At 41.2% G+C, this 26,325-nt stretch overlaps 3 protein-coding genes across 4 annotated transcripts in view; 2 read left to right on the top strand and 1 right to left on the bottom strand.

Moving 5' to 3' along the window:
• Positions 1 to 1,790: 1,790 nt before the first annotated feature.
• On the top strand, positions 1,791 to 11,325 carry slc22a6l (solute carrier family 22 member 6, like; the record flags this gene model as incomplete). Its single annotated transcript, XM_079282997.1, has 10 exons — positions 1,791 to 2,195; positions 2,280 to 2,383; positions 2,606 to 2,760; positions 2,900 to 3,068; positions 3,214 to 3,337; positions 3,441 to 3,556; positions 3,649 to 3,863; positions 9,818 to 9,926; positions 10,827 to 11,030; positions 11,238 to 11,325. The coding sequence occupies 10 exons, from the start codon at positions 1,791 to 1,793 to the stop codon at positions 11,323 to 11,325; spliced, it is 1,689 nt and encodes a 562-aa protein (XP_079139123.1).
• Positions 7,662 to 9,431, top strand: LOC306787938 (solute carrier family 22 member 6-like; the record flags this gene model as incomplete). The annotated part of the gene is made up of 5 exons (XM_079283265.1): positions 7,662 to 8,066; positions 8,151 to 8,254; positions 8,771 to 8,821; positions 9,085 to 9,208; positions 9,312 to 9,431. 5 exons carry the CDS (start codon positions 7,662 to 7,664, stop codon positions 9,429 to 9,431), a joined length of 804 nt encoding a protein of 267 aa, XP_079139391.1.
• Positions 11,326 to 14,096: 2,771 nt separating the features above from the next.
• The window catches only part of nrg2a (neuregulin 2a), a 45,622-nt gene continuing 33,393 nt past the window's right edge, over positions 14,097 to 26,325 (bottom strand). Inside the window, exons 6-11 of one of the 2 annotated variants that reach the window (XM_079283919.1) lie at positions 23,370 to 23,393; positions 21,752 to 21,854; positions 21,321 to 21,444; positions 21,057 to 21,184; positions 20,598 to 20,819; positions 14,097 to 17,213 (exon numbers count right to left, since the gene is read on the bottom strand). In XM_079283919.1, coding sequence (XP_079140045.1) covers positions 16,553 to 17,213; positions 20,598 to 20,819; positions 21,057 to 21,184; positions 21,321 to 21,444; positions 21,752 to 21,854; positions 23,370 to 23,393 — 1,262 coding nt within the window. In that variant the 3' untranslated portion in view covers positions 14,097 to 16,552. The remainder of the gene's footprint in view (positions 17,214 to 20,597; positions 20,820 to 21,056; positions 21,185 to 21,320; positions 21,445 to 21,751; positions 21,855 to 23,369; positions 23,394 to 26,325) is intronic. The other variant, XM_079283920.1, reaches the window with a different exon arrangement.

Below are 26,325 nucleotides of genomic sequence, written 5' to 3'. Positions count from 1 at the left end.
CCCCCCCACAGACACACAGACAGAGAGACATACAGACACACAGACAGACAGAGAGTCAAAAGTCAAAGTCAAAGTAGCTTTTATTGTCAATTTCTTGCATGTCAGGACATATAAGGAATCGAAATTACGTTTCCCACTCTCCCACGGTGGAACATAAAGTGCAAGCACGACACATAAAACACTTCCTAGGCTAGGTAAAGACAGAAATCCTAGTTAAAACATATACTCTACTACAATAAAACATTCAATACACATAGGAACGTTCAATACACATAAAAACGGGAAAAGTGGGCAATTAATATAATAATTAATAATGTAGGGGCAAGTGGGCAATTGATATAATAATGGGAAAAATGGGCAATTAATATAATAATGTGTGTGTATGTGTGTGTGTGAAAAGTGGGCAATTAATATAAATATAAATATGGATACATATTTACAGTACTTCTGTACTGGGGGGGGGGGGGGGGGGGGGGGGGGCTGGGGTCAGCTTCAGCTTCCCGTCAGGCTGGAGGATATGATTGGGGGGAGTGAGGGGAGAGAGTTCAGTGTCCTGACAGCTTGGTGGGTGAAGCTGTTCTTTAGTCTGGTGGTGCGGCAGCGGAGGCTCCTGTACCTTCTTCCAGAGGGTAGGAGGCTGAACAGACTATGTGCAGGGTGACTGGTGTCGCTTGCGATTTGAGTGGCTTTCCGGGTGAGGCGGGTGGTGTATGTTTCCTGTAACGAGGGGAGTGGGACACCGATGATCTTTCCGGCTGTCTTTACAATGCGTTGTAGTGCTTTTAGTGTAGAGACATACAGACAGACCGACAGACAGAGAGACATACAGACAGACAGACAGACAGAGAGACAGACAGACAGACAGACCGACAGACAGAGAGACAGAGAGACATACAGACAGACAGACACACAGACAGACAGACAGACAGACAGAGAGACATACAGACAGACAGACAGACAGACAGAGAGACAGACAGACAGAGAGACAGACAGACAGACAGACAGACAGACAGAGAGACAGACAGACAGACAGAGAGACAGACAGAGAGACAGACAGACAGACAGAGAGACAGACAGAGAGACAGACAGACAGACAGAGAGACAGACAGAGAGACAGACAGATAGAGAGAACTTATCACCCTGTGCTTCAGGTTAAGTAATCAATGAACGAGAGGGAGTGTCTAAGTGCAAAGAGGGGAAAGAGCAGACCATAGTTATGTGACCACTCTTCCTACCAGACAGTGTTCCTGCACAGCAAGGACCCGACATTCTCCCTCAAGGTTCGGTCAACGAGCTGCTAATACTTCAAGAGTTTACATTGCACTCCTTATAATCCAAAGTTCGGAAAAGCTGTTGGAATTTGAGAGCCGATTACTTACTTTTAACACACTGCAGCAACAAGACCACTTTTACATCTTTTTGATATTTGGGGGCTTTTTTTTTTTAAGGACCCCTTTCTGGAAAACTTTTATTGGAATTGTGTGTTGTTTTAATGAAGGTCTACACTTTTTGAACCAGCATTTTCATTGTATTTTGTAGACATTTTATTGAACAAGAGGAAATTAACTCAGCAGGTAAGTCTATGAAATTTGGTATTATTAATGCAACACCTTTAAATGCATAAGACAAATACACTCTGGTTAGTTCTGACAACTGATGTCTTCTTCAATATTTTCCCAGGTGCTCTTACTTATTTTTTTTGCACATCCAATTCTTAATTAAACTACCAACAAAAGGATCTAGTACCATTAACACCAAGTGACCTTGTGGAGTTCTGGTGGCAAAACACTATGCCGTTTGGTGACCTCCTAGAGCAGGCGGGGGGCACAGGACGGTTCCAGATCGTGCATGTGACCCTTCTCTGCCTACCTGTCCTGATGCTGCCCAGCCACAACCTGCTGCAGAACTTTGTGGCCGCCGTGCCCCCTCACTTCTGCAGCGCACACACAAACCTCTCTCAGTCCCAGCTGAGCCCAGAGGAAACACTGCTGGTTACGGTGCCGCTGGACCAGAAAGGCAAGCCCGAGAGGTGCCAGCGTTACGTAGCACCACAGTGGTACCTCCTGACTAAGAATGGGACTTCCAGCTCAGGTGAGGAGGGCGACACTAAGAATGGTTTGGATGTTGACCTGCAGGGATGCACAGATGGATGGTCCTACAACAAGGCTGAGATGAGCTCCACGATCATATCTGAAGTAGGACTGCATATAACTTTTTTCTTTTCACACGTGTAAACGTTTTTCTGTCATGTGTGTTAAACTGTGTTCCATTTCTGTCAGTGGCATTTGGTGTGTGATCAGCACTCTTTGAACCAAATGGGACAAACGATCTACATGGGAGGTGTGCTTGTGGGATCTCTTGTCTTTGGAAGTCTGTCAGACAGGTAACAGTCATTTTATCCCTACTGATTTTACAGTTATAGAAATAAGGAAGTAAATCTGGCACAATCCATCATACATGTGACTTTTAAACATGAATGAGTATTGCATAAGACAACTTGCCTCTTCGTCATGCAGTATTGCTAAAAAGAAAATTGTATTTTATTCAAGTCATATAATGTGATATAGTCCGACCTGACTCTTTGCAAATCCCCCCTGGCCCCCAGATATGGTCGACGCATCCTCCTGCTCATAGCCAACCTGCTGATGGCAGTGTCGGGAACATGTGTCGCTTTCTCTAACTCCTTCTCCCTCTTCTGCCTGTTCCGCTTTGGTTGTGGCATGGCTTTGTCTGGGTTGGCGCTCAACACCTTCTCGCTCAGTAAGATATCTAGCTGGATAGAGCACAATCCGTGTAGAACGACTTAACTGGATGCAGGCAACAGGCATGCTGATGATAGAGTACTAATTGTACTAAATTCTTTCAAATATCTCTTGTTCTGTGATTCTTTAATTTCAAGCTGTGGAGTGGATCCCCACTCGTGTGCGAACTGTGATGGGGACAATCACAAGTTACAGTTACACAGTGGGGCAGTTGCTCCTGGCCCTCATAGCCTACTTCATCCGGGACTGGAGGTGGTTAACCCTGGCTGTGTCTTTACCCTTCTATGTCTTCTTCCTCATCGCATGGTGAGAGGCCAAGTACTGACATGCTAATGAAACCTAAGGTTTCAACCAGAATTACTGATTCATGTTAAAAAGTTGCAAAGGCGTCGTGATCAGAGATATGGTTATTGCACTATTAACGTATAAACTAAACAAACGTCTCACACAGGTGGTTTCTTGAATCTTCAAGATGGTTAGCTCTGAACAATAAGCCCGAACAAGCCATCAAGAACCTGAAAAGTGTGGCCAAATTCAATGGACGGCATGAAGAGGGAGACAAAATCGACATTGATGTAAGGGAGCGTGGTGTGTTTGTGTGATTGCACAATCTATCTATGTTCATAAATGTGTATGAAATCAATTTGAAGAGAGAAAACTCTCCGTCTTTATGCGTAGATGCTGCAGGAGTCCATGAAGAAAGAGTTGTCCAGTGTGAAGGGCTCCTACTCTGTTCTGGATCTGTTCCGCACCCCCACAATGAGGAACATGACAGTCTGCCTCAGTGCTGTCTGGTAACGTGTCCTGCACTTGTTGAAGAAAAACGCAATGATATTTTTTAAGCACCTTCTATGAAATTGCAATGAATATTTTTTTACTAATTTAGGTTATCAACCAGCTTTGCCTACTATGGTCTTGCTATGGATCTGCAAAAGTTTGGGGTGGACTTCTACCTCATCCAAATAATCTTTGGAGCTGTTGACTTCCCTGCTAAAGTCATCATAACTGTGTCTATGTGTATTATTGGACGGCGACCATCACAATCTGGTGCTCTCATCATTGGTGGAATCACTATTTTGATCAACCTGCTGGTACCTTATGGTATGTTGGAACACATGGCATAGGAGTTAAACATCATACTACAGAAACAACAGAGTGATCCGATGCATGTTTTTACGCCTGTGCAGATAAACAGATGACACGCACGTATATATTAGTGCTAGGCAGCAATTACAATTAGTTATCACGATTAATCGCATGTTTTTTTTTGCAATTTATTGCGATTAATCGGATTGTAATGCGCAAAATTCAATAATGAATTCAAAAGTAGTGTATTGCGCACTTTTATTTTAAAAGTACTGCTATATGAACAAAAGTGCATTAACATTTGTTACATCAGTTAATGTAACTGATTGATTTTGCCAACGTTGCAAAAGTTGGGTTTGGTAACTTGCAAGTCTGTAGTCGTGGATTTGCACAGGCTCTTTACAGGTCTGTTGTACAAAGCAAGAAGTGATTCATACATCGCAGTGTGACCTGTTACAGGACTGGTCTGGGCTCTCTTCACACTACAGCAAAAGGTTTCACGAACAGAGGTTTCTTAAATATTGTAAAATAGTCTGTCTGCACAGGGGATACTGTTTTAGACAGAACTGGCAGGAATACTCAGTCAATATAAAATAATTAATACAATTTGAAGATATAAAATGTTCTTTTACACCAGCCACACAGATGTGAATGAGCCAATGACTGAGAAGCACAGCATGTACTGCAGGATCAGCAGCGTGACCTCTGTCTGAACTGACACGATGCTTCGTAACAGATACAAATAAAAAGTAAATGATTGCAAAGACAGACCAATACATGACAGATTCCTTTTGACTGCACTGCTCCCTAAGCATTTATATATTTCTCTTGGCTTTTGTTGAGGATGTAACTCGAGTGATCAGACTGAGATCGAGGCGTTTAGCTCAATTCAAGCAATAACATTTATTTGTAACAGAAGTATTATGTCCAGCAGTTAAACGTGCACGGCCCCTAGCAAAAGGTGCAAAAGTGAAACCTAAAGCGCTTAATACAGAGTGCGCATGCTGTGTCATCGGTTCCCCTTATGGAGCCTATTGGTTAAGCAAAGTTGGAGGCGAATCTGTTTCTAGCTTTCAGATTCACTGGGCAACTTCACCCACACTGGCTCACTTCCGGATCCCGCCTTCTCTGGAACGTCAGTGTGTGTGAAATGTTGATGTAACAGCATATTGTTAACACTTAAGGTGCCGAAAAAGGGTGCGGTTCTAAGCTATGTCGAACTCTCTGTGTGAATAGATAAAGAGAACTCTTCTCCTACTCTAAGATAGCAGTTTCCGCCCTAATCTGGTGGTTTAAGCAAGCGTTTCTTTCAGGGCCACTGTATCTGTTTCTATCGTGCGAACAGGCGACGGAATGCCCTGCTCGGAGTTTTTGACCTACTTACAGTGACCTCACAACTCCGCAATATAAGCTTACAAGTATAGCGCATATTATTTAACATTGAATGAATATATTTTATTTACACTTTATAGATGAAAGTTCAAAGATTTGTGTTCACATTTGTCTGTTTGTAACTATTAACCGAACAAGAAGACATAAAGTGTCACTTGTCAACGTGACCCCAGTGTTACCTGAGTGTTTACTGGTGTTATCAATTGTAAGATAACTCCTCAGGACGTGAGTTTAAAGAGTTTAAAGTCCAAACTCAAACAACTAACAGCTTTAGATAGTTGCAGAAGTAAAATAAATCATAGGCTAATTATTTATAGAACATATTTCAACACTAGATTCGTCTGTAAAAGGGATTTTTGTTTCTCTTGCAGTTTTTATCCTTTAGGGATTTAAAATGTAGTCATGGAGACATCAAACCGGAGTTTCCCTTCACAGCTGTCTTTTGACATCTACTCAACACTCATGGGGCTCAGGGTCAGGGCCCCAATGTGCTGGGCGCCCCACAGAGAGGAGAGCGATGGAGGACAGGACCTTCTTTGTAAAGTCAAAATGTTGCGGCTGCTTCGGTAATACTACATATCATCAAACCCAGAATGTACAAATATCCGCTGGTTTCAGAGCATTTAGTCCTCGTTCACTCCTTCATTATAAAACCTTCAAACATGTCACTCTCTGAAACCTACTGATGGTTTCAACCCTCACCCTCCACTTCACTGCTTCTTTGACGTTTACATTTTACAAAAAGCCCAGAGCCCCCAGGAAGTATATATGCGACTTTGTGTCTTTTCTCATTTTTCTAAAGTCTCTCATACTTTTGGGGCTCAAACTACAAAACACGCTGAAGAAGGAAGAATTTAGAAGGACAAATCTTTCTCCGATTCGAGTTTGGCAGCTAAATTTATTGTTTTGCTTTGGTGCACCTGGAGATTAATTCTGCCATGCTGATCATTACATAAGCGCACATTCCTCACGACTAACAGTCTGGACACAAAACCAGGGAAAAAATGCTAGCTTCACACAATACAATACATACACACACACACACACACACACACACACACACACAGACAGGCAGACAGACAGATAGACTATTAGAGTGCATTGCTGTAGGTCTTTTGTTTCAGAACTCCATCAGCATAACGTGACTATTTATCAGAACACCTAGAAATGTTGCTGACCGTACCGTCATTTATTGACAGCAAACTGTTATAACAAGAGGGGACAGAGGGCCCTGGTGTTGCAGTGCATTTAAATCGTTGAATATTTATAAAAATCTTTTGCAATTCACGTTAAACACTTACTTATTGTTTTTCCTTTTCTATTTGGCTTAATGCTTAATGTTTAATCCAGTAGACACATCCATGTGCTCATTCATTACCAAACTAAACAAGAAAACAATGACAGAAAACTTTAAATACCATGAGAGAAAAATCACAAATGAAATCTAGCACCCCCCCCCCCCCCCCACAGACATACAGACACACAGACAGAGAGACATACAGACAGACAGACAGACAGAGAGACAGACAGACAGACAGAGAGACAGACAGACAGACAGACAGACAGAGAGACACACAGAGAGACATAGAGACAGACAGACAGACAGACAGACAGAGAGACACACAGAGAGACATACAGACAGACAGACAGACAGACAGACAGAGAGACAGACAGAGAGACATACAGACAGACAGACAGACAGACAGAGAGACAGACAGAGAGACATACAGACAGACAGACAGACAGATAGAGAGACCTTACACCCTGTAACCTGTGCTTTAGGTTAAGTAATCAATGAACGAGAGGGAGTGTCTAAGTGCAAAGAGGGGAAAGAGCAGACCATAGTTATGTGACCACTCTTCCTACCAGACAGTGTTCCTGCACAGCAAGGACCCGACATTCTCCCTCAAGGTTCGGTCAACGAGCTGCTAATACTTCAAGAGTTTACATTGCACTCCTTATAATCCAAAGTTCGGAAAAGCTGTTGGAATTTGAGAGCCGATTACTTACTTTTAACACACTGCAGCAACAAGACCACTTTTACATCTTTTTGATATTTGGGGGCTTTTTTTTTTTAAGGACCCCTTTCTGGAAAACTTTTATTGGAATTGTGTGTTGTTTTAATGAAGGTCTACACTTTTTGAACCAGCATTTTCATTGTATTTTGTAGACATTTTATTGAACAAGAGGAAATTAACTCAGCAGGTAAGTCTATGAAATTTGGTATTATTAATGCAACACCTTTAAATGCATAAGACAAATACACTCTGGTTAGTTCTGACAACTGATGTCTTCTTCAATATTTTCCCAGGTGCGCTTACTTATTTTTTTTGCACATCCAATTCTTAATTAAACTACCAACAAAAGGATCTAGTACCATTAACACCAAGTGACCTTGTGGAGTTCTGGTGGCAAAACACTATGCCGTTTGGTGACCTCCTAGAGCAGGCGGGGGGCACAGGACGGTTCCAGATCGTGCATGTGACCCTTCTCTGCCTACCTGTCCTGATGCTGCCCAGCCACAACCTGCTGCAGAACTTTGTGGCCGCCGTGCCCCCTCACTTCTGCAGCGCACACACAAACCTCTCTCAGTCCCAGCTGAGCCCAGAGGAAACACTGCTGGTTACAGTGCCGCTGGACCAGAAAGGCAAGCCCGAGAGGTGCCAGCGTTACGTAGCTCCACAGTGGTACCTCCTGAATAAGAATGGGACTTCCAGCTCAGGTGAGGAGGGCGACACTAAGGATGGTTTGGATGTTGACCTGCAGGGATGCACAGATGGATGGTCCTACAACAAGGCTGAGATGAGCTCCACGATCATATCTGAAGTAGGACTGCATATAACTTTTTTCTTTTCACACGTGTAAACGTTTTTCTGTCATGTGTGTTAAACTGTGTTCCATTTCTGTCAGTGGCATTTGGTGTGTGATCAGCACTCTTTGAACCAAATGGGACAAACGATCTACATGGGAGGTGTGCTTGTGGGATCTCTTGTCTTTGGAAGTCTGTCAGACAGGTAACAGTCATTTTATCCCTACTGATTTTACAGTTATAGAAATAAGGAAGTAAATCTGGCACAATCCATCATACATGTGACTTTTAAACATGAATGAGTATTGCATAAGACAACTTGCCTCTTCGTCACGCAGTATTGCTAAAAAGAAAATTGTATTTTATTCAAGTCATATAATGTGATATAGTCCGACCTGACTCTTTGCAAATCCCCCCTGGCCCCCAGATATGGTCGACGCATCCTCCTGCTCATAGCCAACCTGCTGATGGCAGTGTCGGGAACATGTGTCGCTTTCTCTAACTCCTTCTCCCTCTTCTGCCTGTTCCGCTTTGGTTGTGGCATGGCTTTGTCTGGGTTGGCGCTCAACACCTTCTCGCTCAGTAAGATATCTAGCTGGATAGAGCACAATCCGTGTAGAACGACATAACTGGATGCAGGCAACAGGCATGCTGATGATAGAGTACTAATTGTACTAAATTCTTTCAAATATCTCTTGTTCTGTGATTCTTTAATTTCAAGCTGTGGAGTGGATCCCCACTCGTGTGCGAACTGTGATGGGGACAATCACAAGTTACAGTTACACAGTGGGGCAGTTGCTCCTGGCCCTCATAGCCTACTTCATCCGGGACTGGAGGTGGTTAACCCTGGCTGTGTCTTTACCCTTCTATGTCTTCTTCCTCATCGCATGGTGAGAGGCCAAGTACTGACATGCTAATGAAACCTAAGGTTTCAACCAGAATTACTGATTCATGTTAAAAAGTTGCAAAGGCGTCGTGATCAGAGATATGGTTATTGCACTATTAACGTATAAACTAAACAAACGTCTCACACAGGTGGTTTCTTGAATCTTCAAGATGGTTAGCTCTGAACAATAAGCCCGAACAAGCCATCAAGAACCTTAAAAGTGTGGCCAAATTCAATGGACGGCATGAAGAGGGAGACAAAATCGACATTGATGTAAGGGAGCGTGGTGTGTTTGTGTGATTGCACAATCTATCCATGTTCATAAATGTGTATGAAATCAATTTGAAGAGAGAAAACTCTCCGTCTTTATGCGTAGATGCTGCAGAAGTCCATGAAGAAAGAGTTGTCCAGTGTGAAGGGCTCCTACTCTGTTCTGGATCTGTTCCGCACCCCCACAATGAGGAACATGACAGTCTGCCTCAGTGCTGTCTGGTAACGTGTCCTGCACTTGTTGAAGAAAAACGCAATGATATTTTTTAAGCACCTTCTATGAAATTGCAATGAATATTTTTTTTACTAATTTAGGTTATCAACCAGCTTTGCCTACTATGGTCTTGCTATGGATCTGCAAAAGTTTGGGGTGGACTTCTACCTCATCCAAATAATCTTTGGAGCTGTTGACTTCCCTGCTAAAGTCATCATAACTGTGTCTATGTGTATTATTGGACGGCGACCATCACAATCTGGTGCTCTCATCATTGGTGGAATCACTATTTTGATCAACCTGCTGGTACCTTATGGTATGTTGGAACACATGGCATAGGAAACATCATACTACAGAAACAACAGAGTGATCCGATGCATGTTTTTACGCCTGTGCAGATAAACAGATGACACGCACGTGTCTGGCTGTATTGGGGAAAGGTTGCCTTTCTGCCTCCTTCAGCTGCTGCTACCTTTACTCTGGAGAGCTGTACCCAACCATCATTCGGTAAACTCTTTCTTTGGCAAAGATACGTGGTTCACGTGTTCATGTTTTAAAGGGATTTTAGCTGATGTTATTATACAATTTAGTTCAGTATATTTTGTTTTTTGAGGAAATCATATCTCTATTTTAGAATGTAAAACAGTTCTAACAATGAGGCTGCAACAAATACATCCATACATGGATGCAACAAGCAACTTGTAGCAAATAGTGACATTTACCAAAGTAAAAGTTCACTGCAAACCACAGCAAAGAAGACAGAAGAGCAAACAGAAGGTCAGCGCGTCTAAACGGGTCTAAACGGTGAAGGATCATTCGAAACTCAATGAAGACGTCATTACAAATGCTTGATTCGTAACACGTAGATACATTTTACCTTCAAATTATTCTTCAAACTATGGATTCAACAAGGTATTGAGGAGAATCAGAGGGCTTTTGGTGCATGTCCGTGGATTTATTGGGACTTTATCAGCAGAGGGCCATCATGTCCTGATAGACTGTGACCCGTCTATTCAATAACATTTATTTGTCCAAGCACACTGGCTTTGTTATTTTAGCTTCTCCGGCCATTCCTTGCTGCCTTCTCTTGTTGACGAATATGTGTCCTGGCAGAAGCGCTTCTGACGGCGTGTCTTTGCTCATCATACTATAGGCACCATAGTACACACACAGAAGGCAGCTTTTTCTGAGATGTGACACCAACAAACAACCCACGTTGATCCGTCTTTTTCCAGTACAGTTAAACAGTAACTTAAGATCAGACATTCTTCATTTATTACATTGTAGCTGCACTTGAACATTGGATTTTCTTTACTTAATTTTTTTAACTTTACTGTATCACCAGCACCATGAACACTGATTTAAAGTAAGAGTGTCGTTGTGGCTGTTTTTCTTTCTCTCCCTCAGTCAGACCGGCATGGGCTGGGTATCCACGATGGCTCGTGTAGGAGCCATGGTGGCCCCTATGGTGCTTCTCACGGCCGACCACATACCTTGGCTTCCAGGTTTAATCTACGGAGGAGCTCCGATTCTCAGTGGAGTGGCTGCAATATTTCTTCCGGAAACACTTGGCTCACCCCTTCCTGACACAATACAAGACGTGGAGAACAGGTAAGATCGAGCTCCAGTCGACAGGACGTGTACTTAAATCTGCAAGTTGCAGTTGCAGTTGCAGCTGTTTAACTTTGCTAAACAGTACACCGGAGGGACAGGTCAACCATTTACAGTAAATCTATCATCACGGTTAACTCAAGAACAAGTTGAAGAGAGAGAGAGAAACTGATTTATCCATATTTGCGTTTTCTGTCTTAAACACAGGGGATCTGGGAGAAACTCCAAAATGCCACCGAAGGAAACAATAATCCTGCAAAACACGCAGGCCAACCTCCTAAAGCAGGCTGCCTGAGGGCATCTGTATTGCACTGCTGATGTTTTTGCTGACACGTTAATGAATCTGTTTGATAAGCATAATAAGTTTATTGTGTGGTATGACTGCTGCTTTTTTGACAGGTCAATACAGTGAAACAAACATACCTATGTTTGTATTTCTGCTTTGAGTCTGGATTTTGACCAACTCTTTAGTGTCAGTGTTTATATATATATATATATATATATATATATATATATATATATATATATATATATATATATATATATATATATATATATATATATATATATATATATATATATATATATATATATATGTATATATATATATGTATATATATATGTATATAAATATATATATATATATATATATGTATATAAATATATATATATATATATGTATATAAATATATATATATATGTATATAAATATATATATATATATATATATATAATAACACAATTTATTGCGATTAATCAGATTGTAATGTGCAAAATTCAATAATGAATTCAAAAGTAGTGTATTGCGCACTTTTATTTTAAAAGTACTGCTCTATGAACAAAAGAGCATTAACATTTGGTTTGCAAACACTTTCTACAAATAAGGTGCTTTTTAACAGCAATATTCCCTTTTCACAGTGAAGTACAGTTATGATTCTGATAATAGATATTCAGCCGGTGTTCACAACCTTATTTTCGTGTGTGTAAGAGATGCAATTTGAAACACACTCCTCGAAAACTGCAAACCTATCTACGTTTTTTTCTTCTTTTTTTCTATATAACTATTCATGTGACATCACTCTTGGATACATATTCTAATAGCCCAGTTTGTCCTGAAAAGAGATGTGAAAATATGATTGAACTTCTACATTGTTATCAAATGTGACCAGGCAGACTAACATTTTGAAATAAATGTCTTAGTGGCTGAGAGGGTTTCAAAATCATATTGATGTCCTGTGTGTTTTTTCTGTTCTTGCGGTTGTTGATCCCAAATTAAATCTTAAATCTAAATACAGAATAAAACAGCGCCACCCAATGGCACACATAAATACAAAAGCTGAAAAAGGGTCATTGTTCTGCCTCTGCCATTCACTGCCTGATTCTGATAAATCAATCAATAAACACGACCTGATGTAACATCATTGTTTTTCCATGTAGAGGATAACGTATTACCATCATCACTTTATGTCCACATGACAACCAAATGTCACCCACTCTTTAAATCATTAAAATATGAAATATGTTGAGTCTCACAGAGAGTAAAGATAATCTCTGAAGGACTTTTAATGGACAAACTGAATCATGTGTATTCATTCACGGTCAGTGAACACGTGGGCAACATTCAATGAATGGGATGATTTTTTTCCCCACTTCTGAAAGACACAGTTAAGTATATTAGAAGAAAGGAGTTTGTGTTTTGACCGTCATTTTTATTTGATAAGTGCTATGATAACGATGGCGTTGGATCAGACTTTGCAAAATGTCACAAATCCAGTCATCTGTTTTCACTCACCTTAAATGCTCTGGATTTAACAGGGCTTATTCTAGGGACCTGCTTGTCCCCCATCGGCTCCACAACAGAGAAATACCAGTTTAGGCAGAAACATTTGAAATTGTGAAATGCAAAATCAAGTTTGATACATTTGAAATGTAGCAGTCGATAAACTCTTGGTGGTCAGTAGATGAACCCTGAATGCTGTTAATAAACAAATGAAACAAACAGGATGACATTAAGTTGCTACTGTAAACCAACGTGGTTAACTATAGTTCATATAGTTAACTATATATCAAACTGGAACGATTTTGCCAACTATTTAGATTTTTCATGTTTGCTCCCAAACTGCATTAACAGGAGAAGTACAGCCAGCTCTGCCAACTCATCCCCATGAACACCCCTGTTATCACCTATAAAGTGTGTTTCTATTAAATATGACTGGATACACTAAAGAGACAACTCACCCCTGCAAAACGGTAAGTCATCTGGTGAGTGAGTTAGACATCTCGCTGTTACGGCACCATCCAGTGGAGAATCTATGCTACTGCGCAATAGATTGAAATGACGCAGAATTAATGAAGAATCTATATTTAAGAAAATGTAAATGCGAATATGTAACATGAAATCTACCCCATAGTTCTTACATCGTGAAGATGCTTTTTCTTAAATGTTTCAATATATTAAGGCTTCTTATTCCATCAGTTGGCCAATTGTCAATTAGTCATCCACGATTTATTTTCTTCAAATATGCATTCTTCCATTTTTTTGCAAATACACTTTGGTCTTTACTGAGCAATGGTTGTCAAGAGATTGTTCTAAATGTTTACATTTGTCTCAGGAGACGCATTAATGCTGCAGAAACAATCACACTTTTAAATTGATCAGGAAAATATGTCCCGTGACAGTGAGTCAAGTGTTTCTTCTGAGTTTGAACTTCTTTCTTTTAAAAAGTTACATATTGTCACAACTCTCGTCTCGCACGCTGGATGCGTTCGTTTTTAAGCGCTCGCTGGACGAGTTACGACTTCAGAGATCACGACTACATGTGAAACAGGTTTGATATAATCCATCACCGACCCCCACATCACGATATGCAACTTATGTCAAAACCAGATTTCATGAGTGTTCTCCTGTTCTCCTGAGACACATTGTGTATTGTATGCATTGCAGAAGAGTCAAAGATTAAGTCAACATAAAAGATAGATCAAAATGAAGAGCAAAGCTTTCTAGAGAAATAACTACATCGTAAAAGGATATGAATAAAGATTTATTTTCTCATATGAACAGGTGGATTCATTTTTCATTTAATTTTACAATCTATGACAATCTCGCATTTTTTTCATTTTTTCTAGCATATTTCAGGAATGACATGTGGGAAAGGGTCTTTTTTATTGCTGAATGTGAAATGAAATACACTTTCACTGACTGGAAAAGAATTGTCTGCTGCTTTTTTTTTTTTTTTACCATGCACCCATCGAACCGTGACCACAAGGACATGCAGAGGAGAGGTGTTCAAACATTTCAAGCGAGGGTGGGGTCAGGTGAGGGGGTGGGGGTCAAAGAATCAAACAGAAGAGACTGGCAGGACGTGCCTGGTAGCATCTCATTTCGGTGAGAGGACTGGCAAAGTGAAGGGAGAATCACATTTAAACCAGAGGAGCACTGTCTTCTTTTACATTTTTCAGACGTACAAAATTAGACCCAGAGGTGAGAAACTCAATGAAATGTCTGCAAGTGAGGTGTGACCAAAGACCTTTCTATATAACAATACCACTGTGCATTTACCATATAGCAGTTAGAATTGCAGATCTACCTTTTTAAGAGTCTTTAAACCAATACAAATCTGATAATTCAGCATAGTTTTAACAAGGTAGAAACATACACCAGTGATGAAACATCTACTGTTCTCTCTCACTTCAAATGGATTCGACATTCTTTGAATTTCCTTTAAAATATTGACTTTTCCTGTGGAGGACGGGGGAATTCAATGTTTACTTTTCAAATGATCGTTTACGGAATAAATTTGAAATGACTAGATGTGTCAACAAGACGGAGCAGTGCACGGTACTATCGGAGGAGACTCTATCTGGGTGCTATTTGACGTTACCTGGAAGTGTGCGTGTAAAGTGAAGCGGTCTAAACCAAGTGATGAAACAATTCATGGACGCAGTCGTTCAGTGGGCGTGAGTATGTGAACAAGAAAGGCTGACAACTTTAAAGATGGCTGCATAATGGCTTTAAAAACTAACTAATGTAAATATGCATTATATCATTCTACACTATAGGCATCACATCGTTTTTTTTCACACAACACACTACAGTCACCTCTTAGAAAATGATGGAATCAATCAGCAAAATAGAAAGTTTGCATATTTTTGCATTGTTATGATCCTCCAAAGTTTCACAGCTATTTCGTTTATATTGTCTAGTATGTTCTGCACTGAGCTGCTTCCACTTGGCTTTCCTGCTCTCTGTGTGGGAATGTTCGGGGAACTGGTAGGCTGTATGTTAACATGTAGGCTGTTCCTTAACTGAGAACCGTAGTCTTGGGTAGACCTTAAGTTGAGGAGGAGGGTGAACAGGGTTTAAGGTGGAGGGGGTAGAGAGAGGGGGGGGAGGATTGGGCGGCGTGTGGAAATCCTGAGACACTGTGTGGCCTTTAGCACAAGCCACAAAAACAGAATGGACACAGAAGGATGACGAGGCATGGGACTAGGGGCTGAGTTGAGTGGAAACAGATGCAATCTTTTTGTTTTGCCATCACCTCAGATGGCAGGGGTGGCTCAGTGCTTGTTGGCCTCATAACAGACTAACATGAGGGAAAACCTGCTGTGAAATAAAAGGGGACTTAACTAGACTGGGGAATGGGCAAAACAGCTTTAAACACATCAAGCAATGAGTCTCGTAACACACAACCATACAGCAGCCTTATCTGTCCACCTACACTGGGGGTCACTGTTCTGATAAAGCACTGTTCAGTGAACGTCTGCCACTCTTCTGTCAGCTTTGGTGAGACACCAGTAGACCCACACGCTTGATGTCACCACAACAAACAATGAAATTCATCGAACGATCACAAATACATGCAAGCAAACTGACATGTGCTTTCACACACACACACACACACTGGCATTTACACACACATACACAACCATACAAGCTCTCTCTCTCTCTCTCTCTCTATCTCCTTTTCTCTCTGTAGACATTAGTCAGACGGCAAAAAGGATCTACATTGTATCTATCAGATCCCAAATCATAAACCCTACAGGCAAATCATATTAATGTAAACATACACTTTATGTTGAAGTGGTTTATATTGCGTGACATGGAAGGGGTTATGTTCCAGTTGGGCTAGACTCCTCAACGAATGCAACTTGGAAAGAAAGTAAAACAGGAAACCAGAGAGGAAAAAAAACATAAACGTGTATAAAAAATGAGGCGTCCATATAAGAAAGGCTACAAAAACCTCCACTGGCCCTCTGGCATCGGCATACAGCAAAAGGCACCACAATATTACTCTATTTTTTTACGTTGTGAAAAAACTGGCACATCTTTTTATGCTGTAAATCAAAATGTACATATAAATAGAGTTTTCCCTATAAAAAAGTCTTTGCTGTTAACTAGTAGACAACGTTTGCTAAAATGAAAATAAATATTTCATTTGTTTAGAATATCTGTCAGTTATATAAAATAAAAATATTTCTTATAGATGCAGGTCTATACTATATTGATTTTTGTTGGTTCATTTTCACTCTTTAATGGGTGTATTGTCCGGTTTGGAGCGTGAGTGTGTAAGTCTTGTATGCATGTTTCCATGCCCACTGTGCCGCCCCGATGAGTGAGAAGTCCGACTGTCCACCGGCCTGTAGATGGTGGAGGGCTCGGCATTCATGTTCTGCATACTGAGGAAGGGCGTGCTCTCCCCGTCCTCCTCTGACTCACTATCTGTTAGGCAGCTTCGAGAGCCATAGTCCCGGGATGCCTCATATCCACGTGGGGCCACATGGCCATTCAGTCTGGATCTCCGCCAGCGCCGGCTACCAGTTCCACTGGACCCACTTCTCTTTGGTTGTTCCCGAGAGGAGAGATACTCCTGGGTGGTCTCATAGTCTTCTTCTTTAGCCAGCCGGTAGGGGCTGGAGGGCAGGCTGCCCCTGCTGTCATTTAGATAGGTACGACGCTGCTGCCGGTAGGGCTCCTGGCACTGGGCATCGTGTAGGGGCACCTGGTAGCGGCGCAGCAGCGGCTGGTCATCCTCAAGAGGGTAAGGGTTGTGGACAGCAGGAGGGAGAGACATGGCATGGCTGGTATTGGGGGATGTGATCTGGAAGGTAGGCACCTGCGAGGGCAATGAGTAATGGAAATCCACTGGGGAGAGGTGGGCTGGTGTCGTCAGAGCTGACACGTATCTGCAGGAAATACAGAGAAGAGGAAATAGTTAAGCAAGGAAAAGCAAAGAACAGAAGTGAGAAAGACTGAATGAGCATTGACCTTAAGTGCCAAGCTACTAGCAAGCTGTAAATGGGCACTAAAATATTCAAAGGAAAAAAGTATTTTTCATACATAGAGTTAACTTGGATTTGCCCTTTAGTTGAACTGCTGTACGGTAGTTTTCACACTGGGCATAGTGGTGCTACTTTTTAAAATATTTCCTAACCATTCACATACATCCAATTCAATTGAGGATAGAGAAAATTCTTTTTTGAAAAGTTCTTTTGGCGGAAAGGTAAAAAAATGAATCGGGGAAAATGCGTGCTGGTACTGCTCAAGCTTGATTTCTTCCTGTCTGCAGAACGGAAATCTCTGTAATGTGGCATCCCCCAGGGATCTATTCTGGATCCCCCTCTATTGTTAATGTCCTTGGGTCTTATGAAACATAGGAGCCTATTGGTTGATGCTGATGATTTGCAAAAGTGATTCAGAATTCAGACATGAATTCGACATAACAGATTATCTTCACAAAAGATTACAGTTTTTAATGCTCGAAAATTTGCAGTAGTTTTTCGACGACAACCTGTTTATATCTGAGCCGCTCAATCAGTTTAAGTCAGCGGAGGAGCAGCTGTTTTGGCTGCTTTAAGTCTACACTGAAGATTGTTTGTGAGTGAACTGTTTTCCTCTGCACCCCTAGGCTCTGGACCAACCTGCCCAACAAGATCACTACCTTTCAAGTCTGGTTTTACTTGGAAAGCAGATTAACACTTTACTTCACTGGTCTTTTATTTATATTCAGAATAGTTTGAAGCATGCATTTTACCCACTGTGTGTGTTTTTTAGCAAGTTAGTGTAACGGTTGATCACCATGCAGACCATAAAATTCCAAATCCCCTTCAATACCATAACCAGCTCCGTAACTCTGCACAATAAGCAGTCAGCTATTCAATAATATGATGGTGCAACCTCTTGAATCCTCTGTATCATTTTGCAATTCACTCATTGGTACTGTGGTTGTCAGCTTTGTTCAAACATGTGCCATCACCATGTGGGCACCATGGCCGAATGCTGAAGTCAATGTGGAGTTTCTTGAAGATGCAGAACCCCCTAATGACTCTTGGACTCTAACTCTAAAAACGAGAGATGCACCAATCAAACTTTTTCAGTCCCGATACCAATACTGGAGCTTTACGTATCGGCTGATACAGAGTATCAACCCGATACCAGTATTGAATTAAAAATGTATGCCTCACTGTGTGGAAGTGACTGGGATCATTCTTATATGTGAAAGGCAACATCAGGCTTGACTTAAACATCGTTTCTAAACTTCAACCAGATCAGCAGAAAACCAATCTTAGACGTACTACTTACTTACAAGACTGACAGTCTTACTAGTTAGACTAACCAACTGAACATGAATGTCAAACACGCTTGAAAAGCAACTCCGACTTCACATATCCCTGACTGTGGATGAGAATGTTTGTATCGACTGTTCATTGCCTCGTGTGAGACACAAGCCTGAGACATTCCCACAGCACTGCTGATTCAGCTGAAGCAGTCACCGTGATGGAAGAGGCGCTTGTTACCTGGAATGACTCGAAGGGGATGCTGGTTATGCAATCTGGCTCTGCACAACAACTCATTGGCCAAGGCTCTGTTTGTGCAAACACGATTGCTGTATGCTGACATTGTTGATACCTTCCAGCTCAAGCACAGGATCTTGTCTGGTTAGTTTTTGACAGTCATTAATTAATTTGCTTTTGTTGCCAGCACTGCATAATCAAATTCATTTTTGAAGTTCCTGTTATGTACACTATATTTACACTTTTTCTGTTGGACACTCTGTCAGTCATATCGTCAGTATTTTCAAACATTTGATGGATGCATGCAGCTATAAAACTCTTTGAAACTCCTTGCTCCATTACTTTCATTTTGGCTCAGTTGTTAAGGCATGACTGAAGCTGCCATGTGCTGATTTGCACATTAAACAACTCAAGTAAGTATTTCGCAGCATTGGTTTAATGTGTTATGTGTGTAAGGTCCACATCTGGTCCCAAGTGTGCCTCTGGCTGGCCTGAATGTTGTGTACCTAAAACTGCATAGCTAGTGGAACCTTGTTAATTAAGGTACCAGTTGGCTCATCCAGTTGCACCTTTGCTGCAGATGATCTGAGGTCACTATGCACACTGATCCAGTGAATGCTTCTTAATGAGTGGAAGTGTTATGCATTTGACCAAGATTGGTTTTTATTACCGCTTTTTGTTTGTGAGAAGGAAAAGCAGCTTTATACCTGCGACCAGTGCACCTTTAACACATTTAAATAGAGGATACCTGGGCTTTGCATTTGCACAATCAATTGTTTGGTATGTATGACAACCTTGTGCAAGGGTTTAAATTCTTCAAACTTCCCACTCGTCTGAGAATGTGACCACTTTTTTGTTTTTTAAAAAGCAATCTCATAAAGGATGTCTACTTTGTGGACACTTTTTCTTCCAGCCTATTGTTCAGTCTCCATTGAATGGTACCTTTTTTAATGTTGACCCAACTGAAATGGATTGCCTGATGTTGAGCATGATTGAGGTTCCATGAAGGAAGACATTAGGGTTAAGAGCTATTCCTCATGTACCTTTAACATGTTTTTTTCAAACCTTAAACAAAGGGTCTTCAATTACAGGGTCAACAAAGACAGACTTCCTCTACCTAACTGGGCCATTTTCCATGGGTGTCATTAACTACTACTAAAGGAGAGAGCCTGAAGACCTGGAAGCACATTATTTAGAGTGAATCAATTGTGTTTGAGCTGACATGTTCTAGTTTGTGTTGAAGGAGCATTCCAACCTTTTGGGAAATGTGCTTTGCTACCTTGCCCAGATGAGAAGATTAATATCTCTGTGGCTTCAGTACGGAAATAGCCTCAGGATACATATAGGGTTGTTGAAAGACATATTTCCTCACTTCTGACAGACTAACTAACTGCTTCTTCTTGCTTCTACTCTCTGTGCTAAGCTGGAATAAATTCATACTGACCTTTTTCTGTGATGCAGAGACAAAACAAATTCTGGACAACATGGAAAATAAGTGTATTTCCCAAAATGTCACATTGTTCCTTCAGGAAAATGAAAGGGAACGCTAACCAATCAGAATTGCAAACTGGCCATGGGATAATGTTTTCGTAACTGTACGAGTTCCCATTGAAAGAAGTACTGTCTTTCACTCTTGCCTACCTCAGCGTATTTCATCATCTGCTGTGTGTCAGTTTCCACTGAGTTCCTCAGAGTGCCCTAACTGGCCTCTAGAGGATTCTCAAAATGTTCACGACAAACCCAGTGCCATATCGGCCTCACAGGCCTGTTTCCCACCTGTCGCTGTGCGGAGAGTCTCCCAGCGAGTCAAAGGATTCTCTGTACTGCAGGCCCGGCCGATGGGGGTCAGAATAGCCACAGTTTGCAGCGCGCCGGGCCCGTGCCGCCATGCACGCAGGACTGCTGCATTTACTGGTCCCCACGGATGATGACATCATTCCCGGCGAGTCAGAGAGGATGCTGTCAGAATGTTCCAGGCTCCATGTCCGTTCCTCTTGTCTAAAAAATAAAAAGAATGTGTTAAGACGCACACACCCCAGCGTGTCCCAGTATGATTCTTTTTTGAAAAAAATGAAGCTTAACAAGCCATGCACCTGTTTGCACAGGGCGGGCATTTACCCAATTAACCGAATCAATCAATGGGTTTGTGTGCGATTGTGTATTCATATAAAAGGATAGTGCTGAATTTGAGGTAGGCACGAGGGCAAACACAATGACTGTATGGTGCATGCTTACCTGTGAGTTGATGAATGGGCTCGTGTGGAAGAGTTGTGAGATCTGGAAGAGGTATGGCTGGCAGGGAACGAGCCCTCCGTTGCATGCCGTATGACTCGCTCAGTTGCAGGGACATTCTTTGATATGTACTGTGTCGGGAAAAATGCATTTGGCAGATGGAAAAAAAAAAAAAGGTGAAAAAAAAGCTTCGATTATATAACTGAGCATGAAACCATTGGGTGTGCGTTTACTTTAATAACGTTAGGAATCTTTTCAGAAACTCACGTCCACCATTGGGATTTCCTCTGGGCCTGGTCCTGGGTGATTGGGTCCGTTAGCAAGGTTACGATTGGGATGTTCTGGACACATGTTTTGTCGCAGATGATTGTGCATCTTCTTTCTTTGTTTCCTGTTGAGCAAATCTCGGTCATTCTCTCTCACGTTTTTTTGTTTAGATGCCTTAAGTATTGATTTCACATGATGTTTTGTTTTTACTTGAAGTAACAACTAAAATAACTATTAAAAACTACATCTAACTAGATAAAAAGGATGCATTTTAAAACAGTAAACACACTAATCTATATTATTACAGTATTACAGGCACTGCAAACAGTGCGGCAGCAGCTTGACGACACAGTTTTTTCCTAATAAAATGCAGGTCATGATAGAAATCTGAAAGGAAATGCGATGCTGATCCATTTATCAGCAGGACTTACTTGGTTTTACAGTAGGCAACCACACACACGATGCCCACCACCAACAGAGCCACACAAATACCCGTGATTGTCAGGACTCTTTTCTGGTAGAGTTCCTCTGCCTCTGTCAACATCACACCCACAAATGCACAGACGCACACACACAAACACACACACACACACACAAACACACATACACATTACATGCACACAGTGAGAGAAATAACAGGAAAAAAAAACATTAGTTTCTTAAAGGTGCAGGTTCCCACTTTTTTTGTCTGTAAATCTACATATTTTCTATTAATAATGCGGAGCGGTATGAAGCTTCATCGTCCCTTCTCTGACAACTCTCTACACAGTCTAACCTTTCCTCGCTAATAACCACAAATACAACAGGAACTGTTGCGGACTGCAGTGTGGCTTAGGGCAGGGGCTCAGCAAGAGTTTGACTAATCTCTTAAGCAACTGTATACTCCAAAAAATGAAGTAATCTCAAATGATATACTGTACTATAAAAGTTTGGGCCCCTAATGGATGACCAGTAGAACCTGCACACTGTGCAGTATAGCACCAATGCACACGTGATATCGAAATGTGCAATTATTGACATGATTCTCATTTACTGATAGAAGTCTTCATCTGCTCAGGCATTCAGTAAGCACAGTTATTAGATCTTATATTACAGTAATTTATGATGCAAGTGATTTTTTCATGAAATATTAAATATGAAATTAGAGAAATCTTGACTGAAGCTTTTTTTCCTTTACCAGAGAAGAGCTTGTGTGAGGTTGAGACAGACTTTTGTTTCTGACACAGTAAATAAATATTATTCAGAAATGGTATTACTGCTGGTATGACAACACAATGTGGTCCAGTACTAAAATGTACTCGTATAATTACACGAGCTGTGAAATGACGCCCTTTAGCATTTATTCTACACTCTCAACCACTGAAGCACTTTTCTGGAAAAAGGTAGCAGGAAACAAGAGCTAACAATGAAGGAGGATGGAAATAGCGGCAGATAGAAGACAACATGAGTTTAGGTTCTAAATATAGCATTGCATGCTCACATCACAGCATCTACTCCTTGAAGGGTAATTCAAGCCAGGAACATAGGTATTGTATTTCACAATTACATTTTGCTATGCTAACGACGGGGTGATGCAAGAAACGAAATAACACACAAACAAAAAGAAAAGAGATGGCATATCAAAAGGAAAAGACTACTAGGCATGAGACTAAAAGGATCGGATGGAGTTGAAGATTGAGAAAAGACATCAGGTGACACAAACATGATACATAATGCTTGTTACAGACGGAATGAGAAACCAAAAATCAGTCCAAAAAGGAAAGTATTCTACTGTGAGTGAGAGGGAAACTGTTAATAGTTCTACTTTTCCATATGAGAAGTGCAGGTGATGACATACATGTTAATAATGATTGATGAGGATCAGTTGCATCGGCTGAGGGTTTGTCATTATAATGAGTTATGGTACGATCGGCTGAGAGATTGATTGGTTAATCGAGGGACGATATGATTAACAGTTCACACCACAGACGGAACGGGAGCAAGTCAAAACGAAGGACATCTATTTAGTAGCTATGCTAGGCCTGAGAGGAAAAACGGATTGTTCCATACCCATAAATTCAATCCCAAGATGCTCTGCCATTGCAGAGGGTTGACAGTTGGAAGAAAAACAAAAAGAAACAAAAGACCAGGTTAAGAGAGTGGCACCTTCTAACATAAAGTGGAGCAAACAAAAATAGGCATTACGGCAACTGAGGCAACAAACACTTGTCAGTGGTCAGTAAAGACGAGAACACACTCACAGCATGCAACACACACTCAAACCACACTACACGAAACTATGGCTACACTACTCAAATTTAAATTATGAATATAATATAAATAATAACCACATTTCTTGAGTTTGGCTCTGGATGTTCCTCTTGTGAGCAGTTTCTATCTGCTGTATGTCTCAACTCAGTCCCTTGGTATTGTTTCTTTCTCCTGACTTTATTTCGTGATTTTTTTAACGAGGTTTCAGGTTTTAAAAGTGCTATTTCATCACATACCTAAACTAAATCTCCTAATGGGAATAGGAGACATTGGGCGCAAAGCCACTATCATTATGTATGGGGAAAATATGCGTCATCTGCTGAGATTACATGTGATTTCAGTTTTCCGCTTTCTAAAAACGCTACGCTGTCAGTTCCCGAACACACCCATCACATGAACAGGCAAGTTAAAAGGAGTGTATCTGTACAGTATCGGTATAATCACCCTGAATAACAAGCATTATAGATAGACTTTACATCATGTGGCAGAGTGAGACCAGAGGGAGGCTACACCAACCAGCTGAGTCCATAACTCTGGCAGCTCACTCTCTTTGCTTGAGTTGAAGTAAGTCCCAGCTGTTCTTGTGACAACATGCTCTTGTAAAGCCAAGCCCTTATGGCTGAGGAGTAGAAGCCATCCTCCTTCTCTTTGGTATCTCCCGGGGATGGGAGGCGCCCCTCCAGGAGGTGGGTCTTTAAGTACATGGATGTGTGTGCATGTGTGCCTGCTCTTTGAGAGAATATGTGATTTATTCTCCTCAACTGAGTAGAAAATGTGAAATATGTGGGAGGCCATTAACGACTTAACGTTTTCCAAAAAAATAAAGCTCACTTTAAAGCCGACATCCATCACATCTATCATGTCTGAATGTGGCTTTCAGAAACCTGATTTCTAACGTGGAAGTGCATTTTCTAACCAATGAGATGATATTACATCATACACTTGGACTGGAGTGGAGGCTTTTCTATTTCAAATTACAGCCTTTAATATAAGCGGTGATGCCTAAAATACAACATTACATGCACGTTCTTGATAGATGATCGTTTAATCAGAGGACATTAGATCTGATGGTTTTCACTCTGTTCTTTCAAATCTTTTTAAAGGTGCGTGGAGCATCATCATTTGAAGCTTAGGGCCGTTGACCGAGCGTCGATATTTGACGAGTTAGGAGTGAGCATGTGTTGACCGGTTAGTTTGCAAATTGCAACCAACTGAAACTTCTCCCTGTGTGCCAGTCGTATAGGAGAACTACGTTGGCGGACGCAAAGACATGAAAACGCAATTGGCCCTATCTAGAGCCAGCGTTTGGTTTGTCCGTTCTGGGCTACTGTAGAAACATGGCGACTGTAGAAACATGGTGAAGAGGACCTGCTCTCCATGTAGTTAGTTAGTTAGTCAGTTGGCTCATTCTAAAGTGACAAAAAAACAAGGATTCTTATTTTCAGGTGATTATACACTAAAGAAAACATACTTCATCTAATCGAATCCATCTAAGCCTACAAATAGTCAGTTTATTGATTTGAGCGCATACACATGTAAACTAAGTAATCAAAGCCTGTTCTGTGTTCATGTGGCTGGATGAGAACTGGAAATAAATGTCCGTGATGCAGTCGCACAGCTGCACTGAAGTTAGACAGAATGCAGAACACTGTGTAGCTCCCACACAGCACTGTCTGCTCTGCCAAAAAAACAAGCACTTTCAGCACAGTGCATTACGACTTAATGTGAGATAAAACGACTTGCAGTTAAGAAGGGGGTTTTCACATTGTACCCCGAGCTAACGTACAACAAACAGTATGTGTGCGCTCTACAAGTCAGCCTACAGGGATGAGACTCTGTTGGCAACATCAGGCGACTCCAAAAGCAGATGCAGTTAGTTGTTCAACTGTAACGTTACATCGAATGGGACCCACATGTGCTTGCAAAGACATGACGCTGACAAATATGCAGTAAGTAGGCTTTGCATTTAATGATATATTATTACCATACAGTATCTTTAACCTGGTGCTGTATATGCTTCCTTCATAGATATATAATCAGATAACAGGTAATAGTGGATGGTTTTCCAGAAAAGCTTCAAGGGAAGATCAACAAGGCGTAGTTCTCCACAAAGCTTCATCTATGCGTTGTATAATTGTACAGTTGATTGATGTGTTTTCTGAAGTTGCCGTGTGGACGGGTGCAGGGTTGGCTTCTCTTACCCCAGGCAAAGCTCTTTTTCACAGGGCACTCGAGTGCAGCACATGAACTCGTTGCTGAGGTTGTCTGCTGTGAGAGCGCCATTTTGTTGCTGTACTTCTGAAGCAAAGTTAGCACCGAACGCAATGTGCAGAATTCGCTGGCGTTTATGAAACTGAGGTCTTTGAGGAAGTTATGCAGCTGATTAGAAAAGTGAACAAAACACGTCTGTGTGCCTGTTTGTGCGTGTATATTCTACTTATATAAACTGAACCACTGAGCAAGAACACCAGCATGATGATTTTTTTTTCACTTTGATGTTTAAGATAAACTCATATCAATCAAGAATGAGTGGAATTGTGTCATGCTGGCTATTGTAGGACCTACATAGATGCACATTTTCACACTACTATATTCATGGAGAAATCCTACATGACTTATCTTGTTGCACCACTTCAGTCATTCAGTCATTTGACATGCCTATTACGTAATGCTAATTGTTCAGACCCAGCTCTCTATCAGCTCCAATAGGATTGGACATGCTTGTGTTTGCGGCTGATTGCATGAACAAGCATCA

Source organism: Melanostigma gelatinosum, assembly GCF_949748355.1.
Source record: "Melanostigma gelatinosum genome assembly, chromosome: 14".
In the NCBI taxonomy this organism is placed as follows: Eukaryota; Metazoa; Chordata; class Actinopteri; order Perciformes; family Zoarcidae; genus Melanostigma; species Melanostigma gelatinosum.
This window is presented reverse-complemented; position numbering and strand designations above follow the sequence as displayed.